Consider the following 13,077-nt stretch of genomic DNA (forward strand, 5'->3'; position numbering starts at 1 on the left):
CCCCTCCCAATGAACTCAGGTGTGCTGAGACCCCCTCCCAATGAACTCAGGTGTGCTGGGACCCCCCCAATGAACTCAGGTGTGCTGAGACCCCCTCCCAATGAACTCAGGTGTGCTGGGACCCCCCCCCCCCCAATGAACTCAGGTGTGCTGAGACCCCCCCCCCCCAATGAACTCAGGTGTGCTGAGACCCCCTCCCAATGAACTCAGGTGTGCTGAGACCCCCCCCCCAATGAGCCCAGGTGTTCCCCGCCAGCCCCGCCCCCAGGTGCGCCCCTCACCTGCTGGGCCGCGGGGGGGGCGGGCGCAGGCTCTGGGGGTGCCGGATGAGGCGGTCCAGGGCGCGCACCAGGTGCGGGAAGGTGGGGCGGGCGGAGCGCTCGCGCTGCCAGCACTGCAGCATCAGCCGGTGCAGCGGCGGCGGGCAGCGCGGCGGGGGCGGCAGGCGGTAATCCTGCTCGATGGCGTTGATCACCTGGGGGACAGGTGAGAGGGGACAGGTGAGGGGGAGTATTGATAACAGTCCTGCTCAATGGCGTTGGTCACCTGGGGGACAGGTGAGAGGGGACAGGTGAGGGACAGGTGAGGGGGAGTATTGATAACAGTCCTGCTCGATGGCGTTGATCACCTGGGGGACAGGTGAGGGACAGGTGAGGGGGAATATTGGTAACAGTCCTGCTCGATGGCGTTGGTCACCTGGGGGACAGGTGAGAGGGGACAGGTGAGGGACAGGTGAGGGGGAGTATTGATAACAGTCCTGCTCGATGGCGTTGATCACCTGGGGGACAGGTGAGGGACAGGTGAGGGGGAATATTGGTAACAGTCCTGCTCGATGGCGTTGATCACCTGGGGGACAGGTGAGAGGGGACAGGTGAGGGGGAGTATTGATAACAGTCCTGCTCGATGGCGTTGATCACCTGTGCGACAGGTGAGAGGGGACAGGTGAGGGGGAGTATTGATAACAATCCTGCTCGATGGCGTTGATCCCCTGGGGGACAGGTGAGAGGGGACAGGTGAGGGACAGGTAAATGGGGATATTGGTAACAATCCTGCTCGATGGCGTGGATCACCTGCGCGACAGGTGAGGGACAGGTGAGGGACAGGTGAGGGGGAGTATTGATAACAGTCCTGCTCAATGGCGTGGATCACCTGGGGGACAGGTGAGAGGGGACAGGTGAGGGGGAGTATTGATAACAGTCCTGCTCGATGGCGTTGATCACCTGCGCGACAGGTGAGAGGGGACAGGTGAGGGGGAGTATTGATAACAGTCCTGCTCAATGGCGTTGGTCACCTGGGGGACAGGTGAGGGACAGGTGAGGGACAGGTAAATGGGGATATTGGTAACAGTCCTGCTCGATGGCGTTGATCACCTGCGGGACAGGTGAGAGGGAATACTGATAATAATTTTTTTGGGGTTTTCGGGTTTTTGGGGGTTTTGGGAGTTTTTGGGGGTTTTTAGGGTTTTTGGTGGTTTTTAGGGGGTTTTTGGGGTGCCGGATTTTGGGGTGACTCACGTCCTGGTTGGACATGTCCCAGTAGGGCCGCTCCCCGAAGCTCAGCACCTCCTCGTGAGCCCGGGTTTTGGGGCGATTTGGGGGTTTTTGGGGTTTTTTGGGTGTTTTTGGTGGTTTTTGGGGCTTTTGGGGTGCCGGATTTTGGGGTGACTCACGTCCTGGTTGGACATGTCCCAGTAGGGCCGCTCCCCGAAGCTCAGCACCTCCTCATGAGCCCGGGTTTTGGGGCGATTTGGGGGTTTTTGGGGTTTTTTGGGGGTTTTTGGGGTTTTTGGGGGTTTTGGGGGTCTGGGGGTTTTTGGGGGTCTGGGGGTTTCGGGGTGACTCACGTCCTGGTTGGACATGTCCCAGTAGGGCCGCTCCCCGAAGCTCAGCACCTCCCACATGACGATCCCGTAGCTCCAGGCGTCGCTGGCCGAGGTGAAGGTGCGGAAGGCGATGGCCTCGGGCGCCGTCCAGCGGATCGGGATCTTCCCGCCCTGCCCGGGGCCGGGGCACCCCGAAACCGTCAGGGGCACCCCGAAAACGTCAGGGGAACCCCAAACACCGACGGGGCACCCCAAAAACCCCCGGGAAACCCCAAAAACCCCCAGGAAACCCCGAAACCATCAGGGGCACCCCAAACACACCCGGGAAACCCCGAAACCGTCAGGGGCACCCCAAACACGTCAGGGGCGCCCCAAAAACGTCAGGGGCACCCCGCAAACGTCAGGGGAACCCCAAAAACCCCCGGGAAACCCCAAACACCGTCAGGGGCACCCCAAAAACTGTCAGGGGCACCCCCGAAAACGTCAGGGGAACCCCAAACACCACCTGGGGCACCCCAAAAACCCCCAGGAAACCCCAAAACCATCAGGGGCACCCCAAACACACCTGGGAAACCCCAAACACACCCAGGAAACCCCGAAACCGTCAGGGGCGCCCCAAACACGTCAGGGGAACCCCAAAAACCCCCGGGAAACCCCAAAACTGTCAGGGGCACCCCAAACACCCCTGGGAAACCCCAAAAAACCCCGAGAAACCCCAAACACCGTCAGGGGCACCCCAAAAACCATCAGGGGCACCCCAAACACACCCGGGAAACCCCAAACACCATCAGGGGCACCCCAAACACAGACGGGGCACCCTGAAAACCGACAGGGGCACCCCAGAAACGTCAGGGGCACCCCGAAAACCCCCGGGAAACCCCAAAAACCCCTGGGAAACACCAAACACCATCAGGGGCACCCCAAACACCCCCAGGAACCCCCAAACCTGCCCAGAACCCCACTCCTGGGTGCCCCAGATGTGCAGGGGGGAAGGTGACGTGACTGCGAGACCCCAAAAGTGACCAAAATCCACCCAAAATCCCCCCAACCCACCCGCACCTTCCTGAGTTCACCTGGGACAGGTGAGACCCCAAAACCTGCTGAAATCCCCCCCAAACCCCCCAAAGCTGCCGGAAGCCCCAAAGCCGGGGGGTCCCGGGGGTCCCGGGGGTCTCACCAGGGAGCTGGTGTAGGTGGGGTCGCTGTCCCTGTCCCCGTCCAGCGCCCGCGACAGCCCGAAGTCGGACACCTGGCGGGGCAGGTGCGCGTCCGGCAGGGGCTCCCTGCCCCCAAACCCAACAGAATCCCCCCAAAGCCAAAACAATCCCCAAAACCTGCTGGAATCCCCCCAAAACCCACCGGAATCCCCCAAAACCCACCGGAATCCCCCCAAAAACACCAAAATCCCCCCAAAAACACCAAAATGCCCCCAAACCCCCCACCCTTGCAGACCAGGTGCGCATCCACCAGGATGTTCCACGCCCCCAAACCCCCAGAATGCCCCCAAGCCCCCCAGAATCCCCCCAAGCCCCCCGGAGTCCCCCCAAACCCCCCGGAGTCCCCCCAAACCCCCCAGAATCCCCCCAGACCCCCCGGAGTCCCCCCAGCCCCCCGGAGTCCCCCCCAGCCCCCACCTTGCAGACCAGGTGTGCGTCCACCAGGATGTTCCACGCCCCCAAACCCCCAGAATCCCCCCAAGCCCCCCGGAGTCCCCCCAAGCCCCCCGGAATCCCCCCCAGACCCCCCGGAGTCCCCCCAGCCCCCCGGAGTCCCCCCAGCCCCCACCTTGCAGACCAGGTGTGCATCCACCAGGATGTTCCACGCCCCCAAACCCCCAGAATGCCCCAAACCCCCCAGAATCCCCCCCAGACCCCCCGGAGTCCCCCAGCCCCCCGGAGTCCCCCCAGCCCCCACCTTGCAGACCAGGTGTGCATCCACCAGGATGTTCCACGCCCCCAAACCCCCAGAATCCCCCCAAGCCCCCCAGAATCCCCCCAAACCCCCCGGAGTCCCCCCAGCCCCCACCTTGCAGACCAGGTGTGCATCCACCAGGATGTTCCACGCCCCCAAGCCCCCCAGAATCCCCCCAAGCCCCCCAGAATCCCCCCAAGCCCCCCGGAGTCCCCCCACCCCCCCCGGAGTCCCCCCAGACCCCCCGGAGTCCCCCCCAGCCCCCACCTTGCAGACCAGGTGTGCATCCACCAGGATGTTGCGCGCCGCCAGGTCGCGGTGCACGAAGCCGGCCTCGGCCAGGTAACGCATCCCGGCCGCGATGCCGCGGAGCATGGCCACCAGCTGGAGCGGGGACAGCGTCCCCTCCCGGCCCCTGGGGACACAGGTGGCACAGGTGACACAGGTGACACAGAGCATGGCCACCAGCTGGAGCGGGGACAGCGTCCCCTCCCGGCCCTGGGGACACAGGTGGCACAGGTGACACAGGTGACACAGAGCATGGCCACCAGCTGGAGCGGGGACAGCGTCCCCCTCCCGGCCCTGGGGACACAGGTGGCACAGGTGACACAGGTGACACAGAGCATGGCCACCAGCTGGAGCGGGGACAGCGTCCCCCTCCCGGCCCTGGGGACACAGGTGACACAGGTGACACAGAGCATGGCCACCAGCTGGAGCGGGGACAGCGTCCCCTCCCAGCCCTGGGGACACAGGTGACACAGGTGACACAGGTGACACAGAGCATGGCCACCAGCTGGAGCGGGGACAGCGTCCCCTCCCGGCCCTGGGGACACAGGTGGCACAGGTGGCACAGGTGACACAGAGCATGGCCACCAGCTGGAGCGGGGACAGCGTCCCCTCCCGGCCCTGGGGACACAGGTGACACAGGTGACACAGAGCATGGCCACCAGCTGGAGCGGGGACAGCGTCCCCTCCTGGCCCTGGGGACACAGGTGACACAGGTGACACAGGTGACACAGAGCATGGCCACCAGCTGGAGCGGGGACAGCGTCCCCTCCCGGCCCTGGGGACACCATGGGGACATCACAGGGTGACACAGGTGACGCAGAGCACGGCCCCGATGTCCCCAATCCCCCTGACATCCCCAATCCCCTGGATGTCCCCAGTGTCCCCAATCCCCCCGCTGTCCCCAATGTCCCCAATGTTCCCAGTGTCCCCTCGCTGTCCCCACCCTGAGGAATGCATCGAGCGCTCCGTGCAGCAGGAACTCGGTGACGATCATGGCCGGGCTCCCCGCGCTGACATCCCCCAGTGTCCCCAGTGTCCCCAGTGTCCCCAATCCCCTGGATGTCCCCAATCCCCCCGGTGTCCCCAATGTCCCCTCGGTGTCCCCTCGCTGTCCCCACCCTGAGGAATGCATCCAGGGCCCCGTGCAGCAGGAACTCGGTGACGATCATGGCCGGGCTCCCCGCACTGACATCCCCAGTGTCCCCAGTGTCCCCAATCCCCTCAGTGTCCCCAATCCCCCCAGTGTCCCCAGTGTCCCCAATGTCCCCTCGCTGTCCCCACCCTGAGGAATGCATCGAGCGCTCCGTGCAGCAGGAACTCGGTGATGATCATGGCCGGGCTCCCCGCGCTGACATCCCCCAATGTCCCCAGTGTCCCCAATGTCCCCGGTGTCCCCAGTGTCCCCTCGCTGTCCCCCTCGCTGTCCCCACCCTGAGGAAGGCGTCCAGGGCCCCGTGCAGCAGGAACTCGGTGACGATCATGGCCGGGCTCCCCGCGCTGACCACGCCGCGCAGCCGCAGCACGTTGGGGTGCAGGAACTGCGCCATGCGCGCCGCCTCGCGCAGGAACTCCGGCGCTGCCGCTCGCCCGCGCCGCCCTTGAGCGTCTTCACGGCCACCTCAGCCTCGGGCTGGCCCGGCAGGCACAGCCGGCCGCGCCACACCTCGCCGAACTCACCTGGGACAGGTAATGCAGGTAAATACACCCAAACCACCCAAAATCCCGATAAATGCACCCAAAATATGGATATATCCACCCAAAAATCCACCCACACCTCGGGCTGGCCCGGCAGGCACAGCTGGCCCCACCACGCCTCGCCGAACTCACCTGGGACAGGTAATACAGGTAAGTACACCCAAACCACCCCAAATCTGGGTAAATGCACCCAAATCCCACCCCAAACCCACCCACACCTCCCTGAACTCACCTGGGACAGGTACTGCAGGTAAATACACCCAAACCACCCCAAATCCAGATAAATGCCCCCAAAATCCCACCCCAAACCCACCCACACCTCCCTGAACTCACCTGGGCCAGGTGGAACCACCCGAACCGCCCCAAATCCCCCCCGAGTGTGGCCCCAGGTGTGTCCCAGGTGTGTCTGTGATGTCCCCGCGTGTGTCCCAGCTGTCCCAGCTGTCCCAGGTGTCCCCCCAGGTGTCCCCCCAGGTGTCCCCAGGTGTCCCAGGTGCCACCTGCGCCGATGACCTCCTCGATGGTGACGCAGGTGACGTCGATCTCCTGCGCGAAGTCCCTCAGGGCCACCTCGGGGTCCTCGTAGGTCAGGGGGTCGATGTAGAGCTTCCCACCTGGAGGGGACACCTGGGGTCACCTGGGGGCACCTGGGGGCACCTGGGGGCACCTGGGGGCAGTGGGGACACCTGGGGCCAGTGAGGGGACACCTGGGGACACCTGGGGGCACCTGGGGGCACCTGGGAGCAGTGAGGGGACACCTGGGGACACCTGGGGACACCTGGGGGCACCTGGGGACACCTGGGGACACCTGGGAGCAGTGAGGGGACACCGGGGGACACCTGGGGTCACCTGGGGGCACCTGGGGGTCACCTGGGGCCAGTGAGGGGACACCTGGGGACACCTGGGGACACCTGGGGTCATCTGGGGGCACCTGGGGACACCTGGGGTCACCTGGGGGCAGCTGGGGTCATTTTTGGGGTCATTATTTGGGACATTTTTTTGGGGACATTTGGGGCCATTCTTGGGGCGGTTTTGGGGCCGTTTTTGGGGCCATTCTTGGGGCCGTTTTTGGGGCCATTTGGGGCGGTTTTGGGGCCATTTTTGGGGTCATTTTTGGGGCCATTTTTGGGGCCGTTTTTGGGGCCATTTGGGGCGGTTTCGGGGTCCCCTCACCAGAGCTCCCCGGGCCGGGCTCTCGTCGCTGCTTCTCCGCCCGGAGCCTCCAGCGCCTGCGGGGACGGGGGGGTGGAGACCCCCAAATCACCCCAAAACAGCCCAAAATCCACCCCAGGGACCCCAAAACAACCCAAATCACCCCAAAACAGCCCAAAACAGCCCAAAACACCCCAAAACAGCCCAAATCACCCCAAATCACCCCAAATCACCCCAAAACACCCCAAAACAGCCCAAATCACCCCAAAACAGCCCAAAACTGCCCAAAACAACCCAAAACAACCCAAAACAGCCCAAAATCCACCCCAGAGACACCAAAACAACCCAGGGACCCCAAATCACCCCAAATCACCCCAAATCACCCCAAAACAGCCCAAAACAACCCAAAACAGCCCAAAATCCACCCCAGGGACCCCAAAACAACTCAGGGACCCCAAATCACCCCAAATCACCCCAAAATCCACCCCAGGGACCCCAACTTCACCCCGATTCCCCCCCAAGAGCCCCAAACCCCCCCCAAATCTCCCCCAACCCTTCCTAGGACCCCCAAATCCCCCCTGAGAGCCCCCCCAGACCCATTTTTGATTCCCCCTCACTTCCCCCTCCCGACCCCCCCAATCCCCCCAGACCCCCCAAGACCCCCTCCAGCCCCCCCCAGCCCCCCCAGACCCCCTCCAGCCCCCCCCAGACCCCCCAGACCCCCCAGACCCCCAAGACCCCCAGCCCCCTCACCTGAGGCACAGCAGGGCCCCCCCCAGCAGCGCCAGCACCAGGAGCCCCCCCAGGGCAGCGGCTCCGGCCACGACCCCCCCGGGACCCCCGCGGGACCCCTCTGTGGGCAGAGAGGGGGTTGGGATTGGGGGGCTGGGGGGATCGGGGGGGCTGGGGGGGCTGGGGGGGATTTGGGGGGGATTTGGGGCAGTTTTTGGGGTGATTTAGGGCGGTTTTTGGGGTGGTTTCAGGGCAGTTTTTGGGGTGGTTTTAGGGCAGTTTTTGGGTTATTTTCGGGGTATTTTGGTCCCTCACCACTGCCCGAGGCGCTGACGGTGGTCTCGGGGGTTATGGGGTGTTTCAGGGGTATTTTGGGGCAGGTTTTGGGGCGGTTTTTGGGGTGTTTTGGGGCAGTTTTGGTCCCTCACCACTGCCCGAGGCGCTGACGGTGGTCTCAGGGATTTGGGGTGGTTTTAGGGCGGTTTTTGGGGCAGTTTTTGGGGTGATTTAGGGCAGTTTTTGGGGTGATTTAGGGCGGTTTTTGGGGCGGTTTTTGGGGTGATTTAGGGCAGTTTTGGTCCCTCACCACTGCCCGAGGCGCTGACGGTGGTCTCAGGGATTTGGGGTGGTTTTAGGGCAGGTTTTGGGGCAGTTTTTGGGTTATTTTCGGGGTATTTTGGTCCCTCACCACTGCCCGAGGCGCTGACGGTGGTCTCGGGGGTTATGGGGTATTTCAGGGGTATTTTGGGGTGGTTTGGGGCAGTTTTGGTCCCTCACCACTGCCCGAGGCGCTGACGGTGGTCTCGGGCCCGAAGTCGCCGTAGCCGCCCTCGGAGCGGGCCCTGACCCGGACCCCGTAGAGCCCCCCCCGGCGCAGCCCCCCCCAGCTCCGCCCGCGGCCGCGGCACCTTCAGGAACTGGGGGGGCCCCTCCCCGCCCCCCAGCTGCGGGACAGCCGTGTCAAAAAACCCAAATAAACCCCAAAACCGCCCCCAAAATACCCCCAAAACCACCCCCAAAAACACCCCCAAAATAAACCCCAAAACCACCCCCCAAACCACCCCAAAACCGCCCCCAAAAACACCCCCAAAAACACCCCCAAAACACCCCAAAATAAACCCCCCCCCAGCTGCGGGACAGCCGTGTCAAAAAACCCAAAACCACCCCCAAAACTGCCCCCAAAACCACCCCCAAAATACCCCAAAATCAACACCCCCCAGCTGCGGGACAGCGGTGTCAAAAAAACCCAAAATTAACCCCAAAACCACCCCCAAAATACCCCAAAGCCACCCCCAAAAACCTCCAAAATACCCCAAAATCAACCCCCAAAATACCCCAAAGCCACCCCCAAAACCACCCCCAAAACCACCCCAAAATAAACCCCAAAATCAACCCCCAAAAACCTCCAAAATACCCCAAAATCACCCCCCAAAACCACCCCCAAAACCACCCCTAAATACCCCAAAAACACCCCCAAAACCACCCCAAAATACCCCAAAACCACCCCCAAAATAAACCCCCCAGCTGTGGGGGCTCAGCGGTGTCAAAAAAACCCAAAAATACCCCAAAAGCACCCCCTAAAAAACCCAAAACACCCCCCAAAATAAACCCCCCAAAAACCCAAAATAAACCACAAAACCACCCCAAAATAAACTCCTAAAATATCCCAAAACCACCCAAAAAAAACCCCCCAAAATAAACCCCAAAAATACCCCAAAATCACCCCAAAATAAACCCCAAAAATACCCCAAAACGACCCCAAAACCACCCCAAAAATACCCCAACATGAACCCCAAAATACCCCAAAATAAACCCCCAAAATATCCCAAAATACCCCAAAACCACCCCAAAATAAACCCCCAAAATACCCCCAAAAAACCCCAAAGCTACCCCAAAAATACCCCAAAATGAACCCCAAAATACCTCAAAACGCCCCAAAATACCCCAAAACACCCCCAAACACCCCAAAATGAACCCCCCAGCTGCAGGGGGCAGCAGTGTCAAAAAAACCCAAACAGTACCCCAAAACAAACCCCCCAAATCCCCCCAAAATCCCCCCCGAGCCCCCTCCCCACCCCCCGAGCCCCCTCCCCACCTTCTCGTAGTACTTGACCCCCCCAAACCCCCCCAAACCCCCCCCAAACCCCCCCAAATCCCCCACAAATCCCCCCCAAACCCCCCCAACCCCCCCCAAACCCCCCCGAGCCCCCTCCCCACGCCCCCGAGCCCCCTCCCCACCTTCTCGTAGTACTTGACCTCGTAGTCCAGCACGGGGGGCCCGGGGGGTCCCGGGGGGGGGCTGGGCCAGGCCAGGGTGACCCCCCCGGGACCCCCCCCCACCCGCACCACGTCCGACACGGGGGGCGGCACTGCGGGCACGGGGGGTCAGCGGGGGGGGTGGGGGGGGATTTGGGGGGGGTTTGGGGGGTCCCGGGGGGGCTCAGGCGGGATTTGGGGTTTTTTGGGGGGTCCCGGGGGGAATTTGGGGGTCCCGAGGGGGATTTGGGGTGATTTGGGTGTTTTCGGGGTGGTTTGGGGTGGTTTGAAGTTTTTTGGGTTTTTGGGGTTTTTTTTGAAGTTTTTGGGGGTCGCGAGGGGGTTTTGGGGTGGTTTGGGGTTTTTTGGCTGGTTTGGGGTGATTTGGGTTTTTTGGGCTGGTTTGGGGTGATTTGGGGTGGCTTTTGGGGGGGTTTTGGGGGTCTCGCCGTCGGTGCCGGCGGTGATGTTGATCTCGGCCGAGGGGGCTCGGGGGGTTTGGGGCGGGATTTTGGGGCGGTTTTGGTCAGTTTTGGGCTGGCATTTTGGGGTGATTTTGGGCAGTTTTGGGGCGGGATTTTGGGGTGGTTTTGGGCAGTTTTGGGCTGATTTTGGGCAGTTTTGAGGCGGGATTTTGGGGCGGTTCGGGGCAGTTTTGGGGCGGGATTTTGGGGCGGTTTGGGGCAGTTTTGGGGCGGGATTTTGGGGCGGTTTGGGGCAGTTTTGGGGCGGGATTTTGGGGTGGATTTGGGCAGTTTTGGGGCAGGATTTTGGGCCGGTTCGGGGCAGTTTTGGGGCGGGATTTTGGGCAGTTTTGGGGCGGTTCGGGGCACTTTTGGGGCGGGATTTTGGGCCGATTCTGGCCGTTTCGGGTCTCTCACCGTCGGCGCCGGCGGTGACGTTGATCTCGGCCGCGGGGGGCTCGGGGGGCCCGGGCGCGGAGACCCCGCTGCGGGCGCTGACCCTGAAGCTGTAGGTGACGCGGGGCCGCAGCCCGGCCACGCTGACCGCGGGGGTCCGCAGCCCCTGGGGAGGGGGGCGCCCAGGCCAGGGGTCCGCAGGGCCCGCAGGCGGGGGGCGCCCCGCGGGGCGGGGGGCACGCCCGGCACCCCACGTGGTAGCGCAGGTCCGGCCGCTCGCCCCCCGCCCGGGGGGGGCTCCAGGACAGACGGACGGACGAGCCGTTCACCTGCGCCAGCAGCGCGCGGGGCGCCGAGGGGGGGGGCTGCGGGACGGGGGGGGGTCAGCGCGGGCCGCGGGGGGACCCCCCAAACCCCCCCCGGAGGGAGGAACCCACCCAGGACCCCCCCCAAACCCCCCCGGGGGGAGGAACCCACCCAGGACCCCCCAAACCCCCCCGGGGGGAGGAACCCACCCAGGACCCCCCCCAAACCCCCCCCGGGGGGAGGAACCCACCCAGGACCCCCCCCCAAACCCCCCCGGGGGGAGGGAACCCACCCAGGACCCCCCCAAACCCACCCAGGACCCCCCCAAACCCCCCCGGGGGGAGGAACCCACCCAGGACCCCCCCAAACCCACCCAGGACCCCCCAAACCCCCCCCGGGGGGAGGAACCCACCCAGGACCCCCCCCAAAACCCCCCGGGGGGAGGAACCCACCCAGGACCCCCCCAAACCCCCCCGGGGGGAGGAACCCACCCAGGACCCCCCAAATCCTCCCCTTGGGGAGAACACACCCCAAGTCCGCCCTTTGGACCCCCAGGACCCCCCAAATCCCCCCCCGGGTGCCCCAAAACACCCCCTGGGACCCCCCCAATCCCCCCCGGGGGGAGGAACCCACCCAGGACCCCCCAAATCCCGGCCAAAATGCCCTGAATCCCCCCAAAATGCCCTGAATCCCCCCCAAAATCTCCCCAAATCCCCCCAAATCTCCCCGAAATGCCCCAAATCCCCCCAAATCCCCCCAGCCCCCCTCACCCGAGCAGCGGTCCGGGGGTCCCTCCCCGGGGGCTCGGAAGAAGCCGGGCCGGCAGGGGCAGGCGGGGGCTCCGGGGGAGGGGGCTTCGCTCTGGGGGGGGCAGGGCTGGCAGCGACCCCCGCCCGCCTCCGCCTTGAAGGTCTCGGGGGGACAGGCTGGGGACAGGGGGGGACACGGGGGGGGGCGGGTCAGCGGGGGGGGGTCAGAAACCCCCCCAAGTGCACCGAAACACAGCAAAAATGGCCTGAAAACAGCCCAAAACAGCCCAAAATACCCCAAAACAGCCCAAAACACCCCAAAACAGCCCAAAATACACCAAAACCGCCTCAAAACACCCCAAAACAGCCCAAAATACACCAAAACACCCCAAAACAGCCCAAAATACCCCAAAACAGCCCAAAATACCCCAAAACAGCCCAAAATACACCAAAACAGCCCAAAATACACCAAAACAGCCCAAAATACCCCAAAACACCCCGAAATACCCCAAAACAGCCCAAAATACCCCAAAACAGCCCAAAATACACCAAAAACAGCCCAAAATACACAAAACCAGCCCAACATACCCCAAACCAGCCCAAAATACACCAAAACTACCCCAAAACACCCCAAGACAGCCTAACACCCCACCAAAACACCCCAAAACACCCCAAAAAGCGCACTGGAACACCCCAAATCACATCGAAACACCCGAAATCGCCCCTAAGACCTCAAAGCCACCCTAGAAAACAACAAACAGAAAGACCACCCTAAACCACACCAGAAACAGCCTAAAACACCCCAAAACACCCCAAATCCCATCAAACACCCCCAAAATCCCCTGAAATCACCCCAAACTCACGCCGACAGCCCGTCCCCTCGCTGGGCTCCATCCCGACCCCGCAGACGCAGCCCAGGGCGGGGGGCTCAGCCCAGCGCCCCGTCCCACACCCCAAACACACCCAAAACACCCCAAAGCCACCCCAAACACACCCCAAACCCCCATAAATCACCCCAAACTCACGCCGACAGCCCGTCCCCTCGCTCGGCTCCATCCCGACCCCGCAGACGCAGCCCAGGGCGGGGGGCTCGGCCCAGCGCCCGTCCCACACATCATAACACCCCAAAACCACCCCAAACACACCCAAAATCCCCAGAAATCACCCCAAACACCCAAAACCCCCATAAATCACCCCAAACTCACGCCGACAGCCCGTCCCCTCGCTCGGCTCCATCCCGACCCCGCAGACGCAGCCCAGGGCGGGGGGGCTCGGCCCAGCGCCCGTCCCACACCCCAAATCCCAT

At 63.4% G+C, this 13,077-nt stretch overlaps 1 protein-coding gene across 1 annotated transcript; it reads right to left on the reverse strand.

The window, feature by feature from the left end:
• Positions 1 to 277: 277 nt before the first annotated feature.
• LOC132341240 (ephrin type-B receptor 4-like) lies at positions 278 to 11,093 on the reverse strand (the record flags this gene model as incomplete). Its single annotated transcript, XM_059872605.1, is given in 15 exon segments — positions 278 to 475; positions 1,844 to 1,993; positions 3,000 to 3,071; positions 4,001 to 4,138; positions 5,443 to 5,594; positions 5,597 to 5,698; positions 6,217 to 6,330; positions 6,890 to 6,945; positions 7,622 to 7,721; positions 7,916 to 8,023; positions 8,289 to 8,302; positions 8,378 to 8,544; positions 9,839 to 9,969; positions 10,738 to 10,894; positions 10,896 to 11,093. Coding segments are annotated over 15 exon segments (1,857 nt in total), but the record flags the coding sequence as incomplete, so codon positions are not given.
• Between the last annotated feature and the right edge of the window lie 1,984 nt (positions 11,094 to 13,077).

This window comes from Haemorhous mexicanus, chromosome 37, assembly GCF_027477595.1.
Source record: "Haemorhous mexicanus isolate bHaeMex1 chromosome 37, bHaeMex1.pri, whole genome shotgun sequence".
Lineage (NCBI taxonomy): Eukaryota > Metazoa > Chordata > Aves > Passeriformes > Fringillidae > Haemorhous > Haemorhous mexicanus.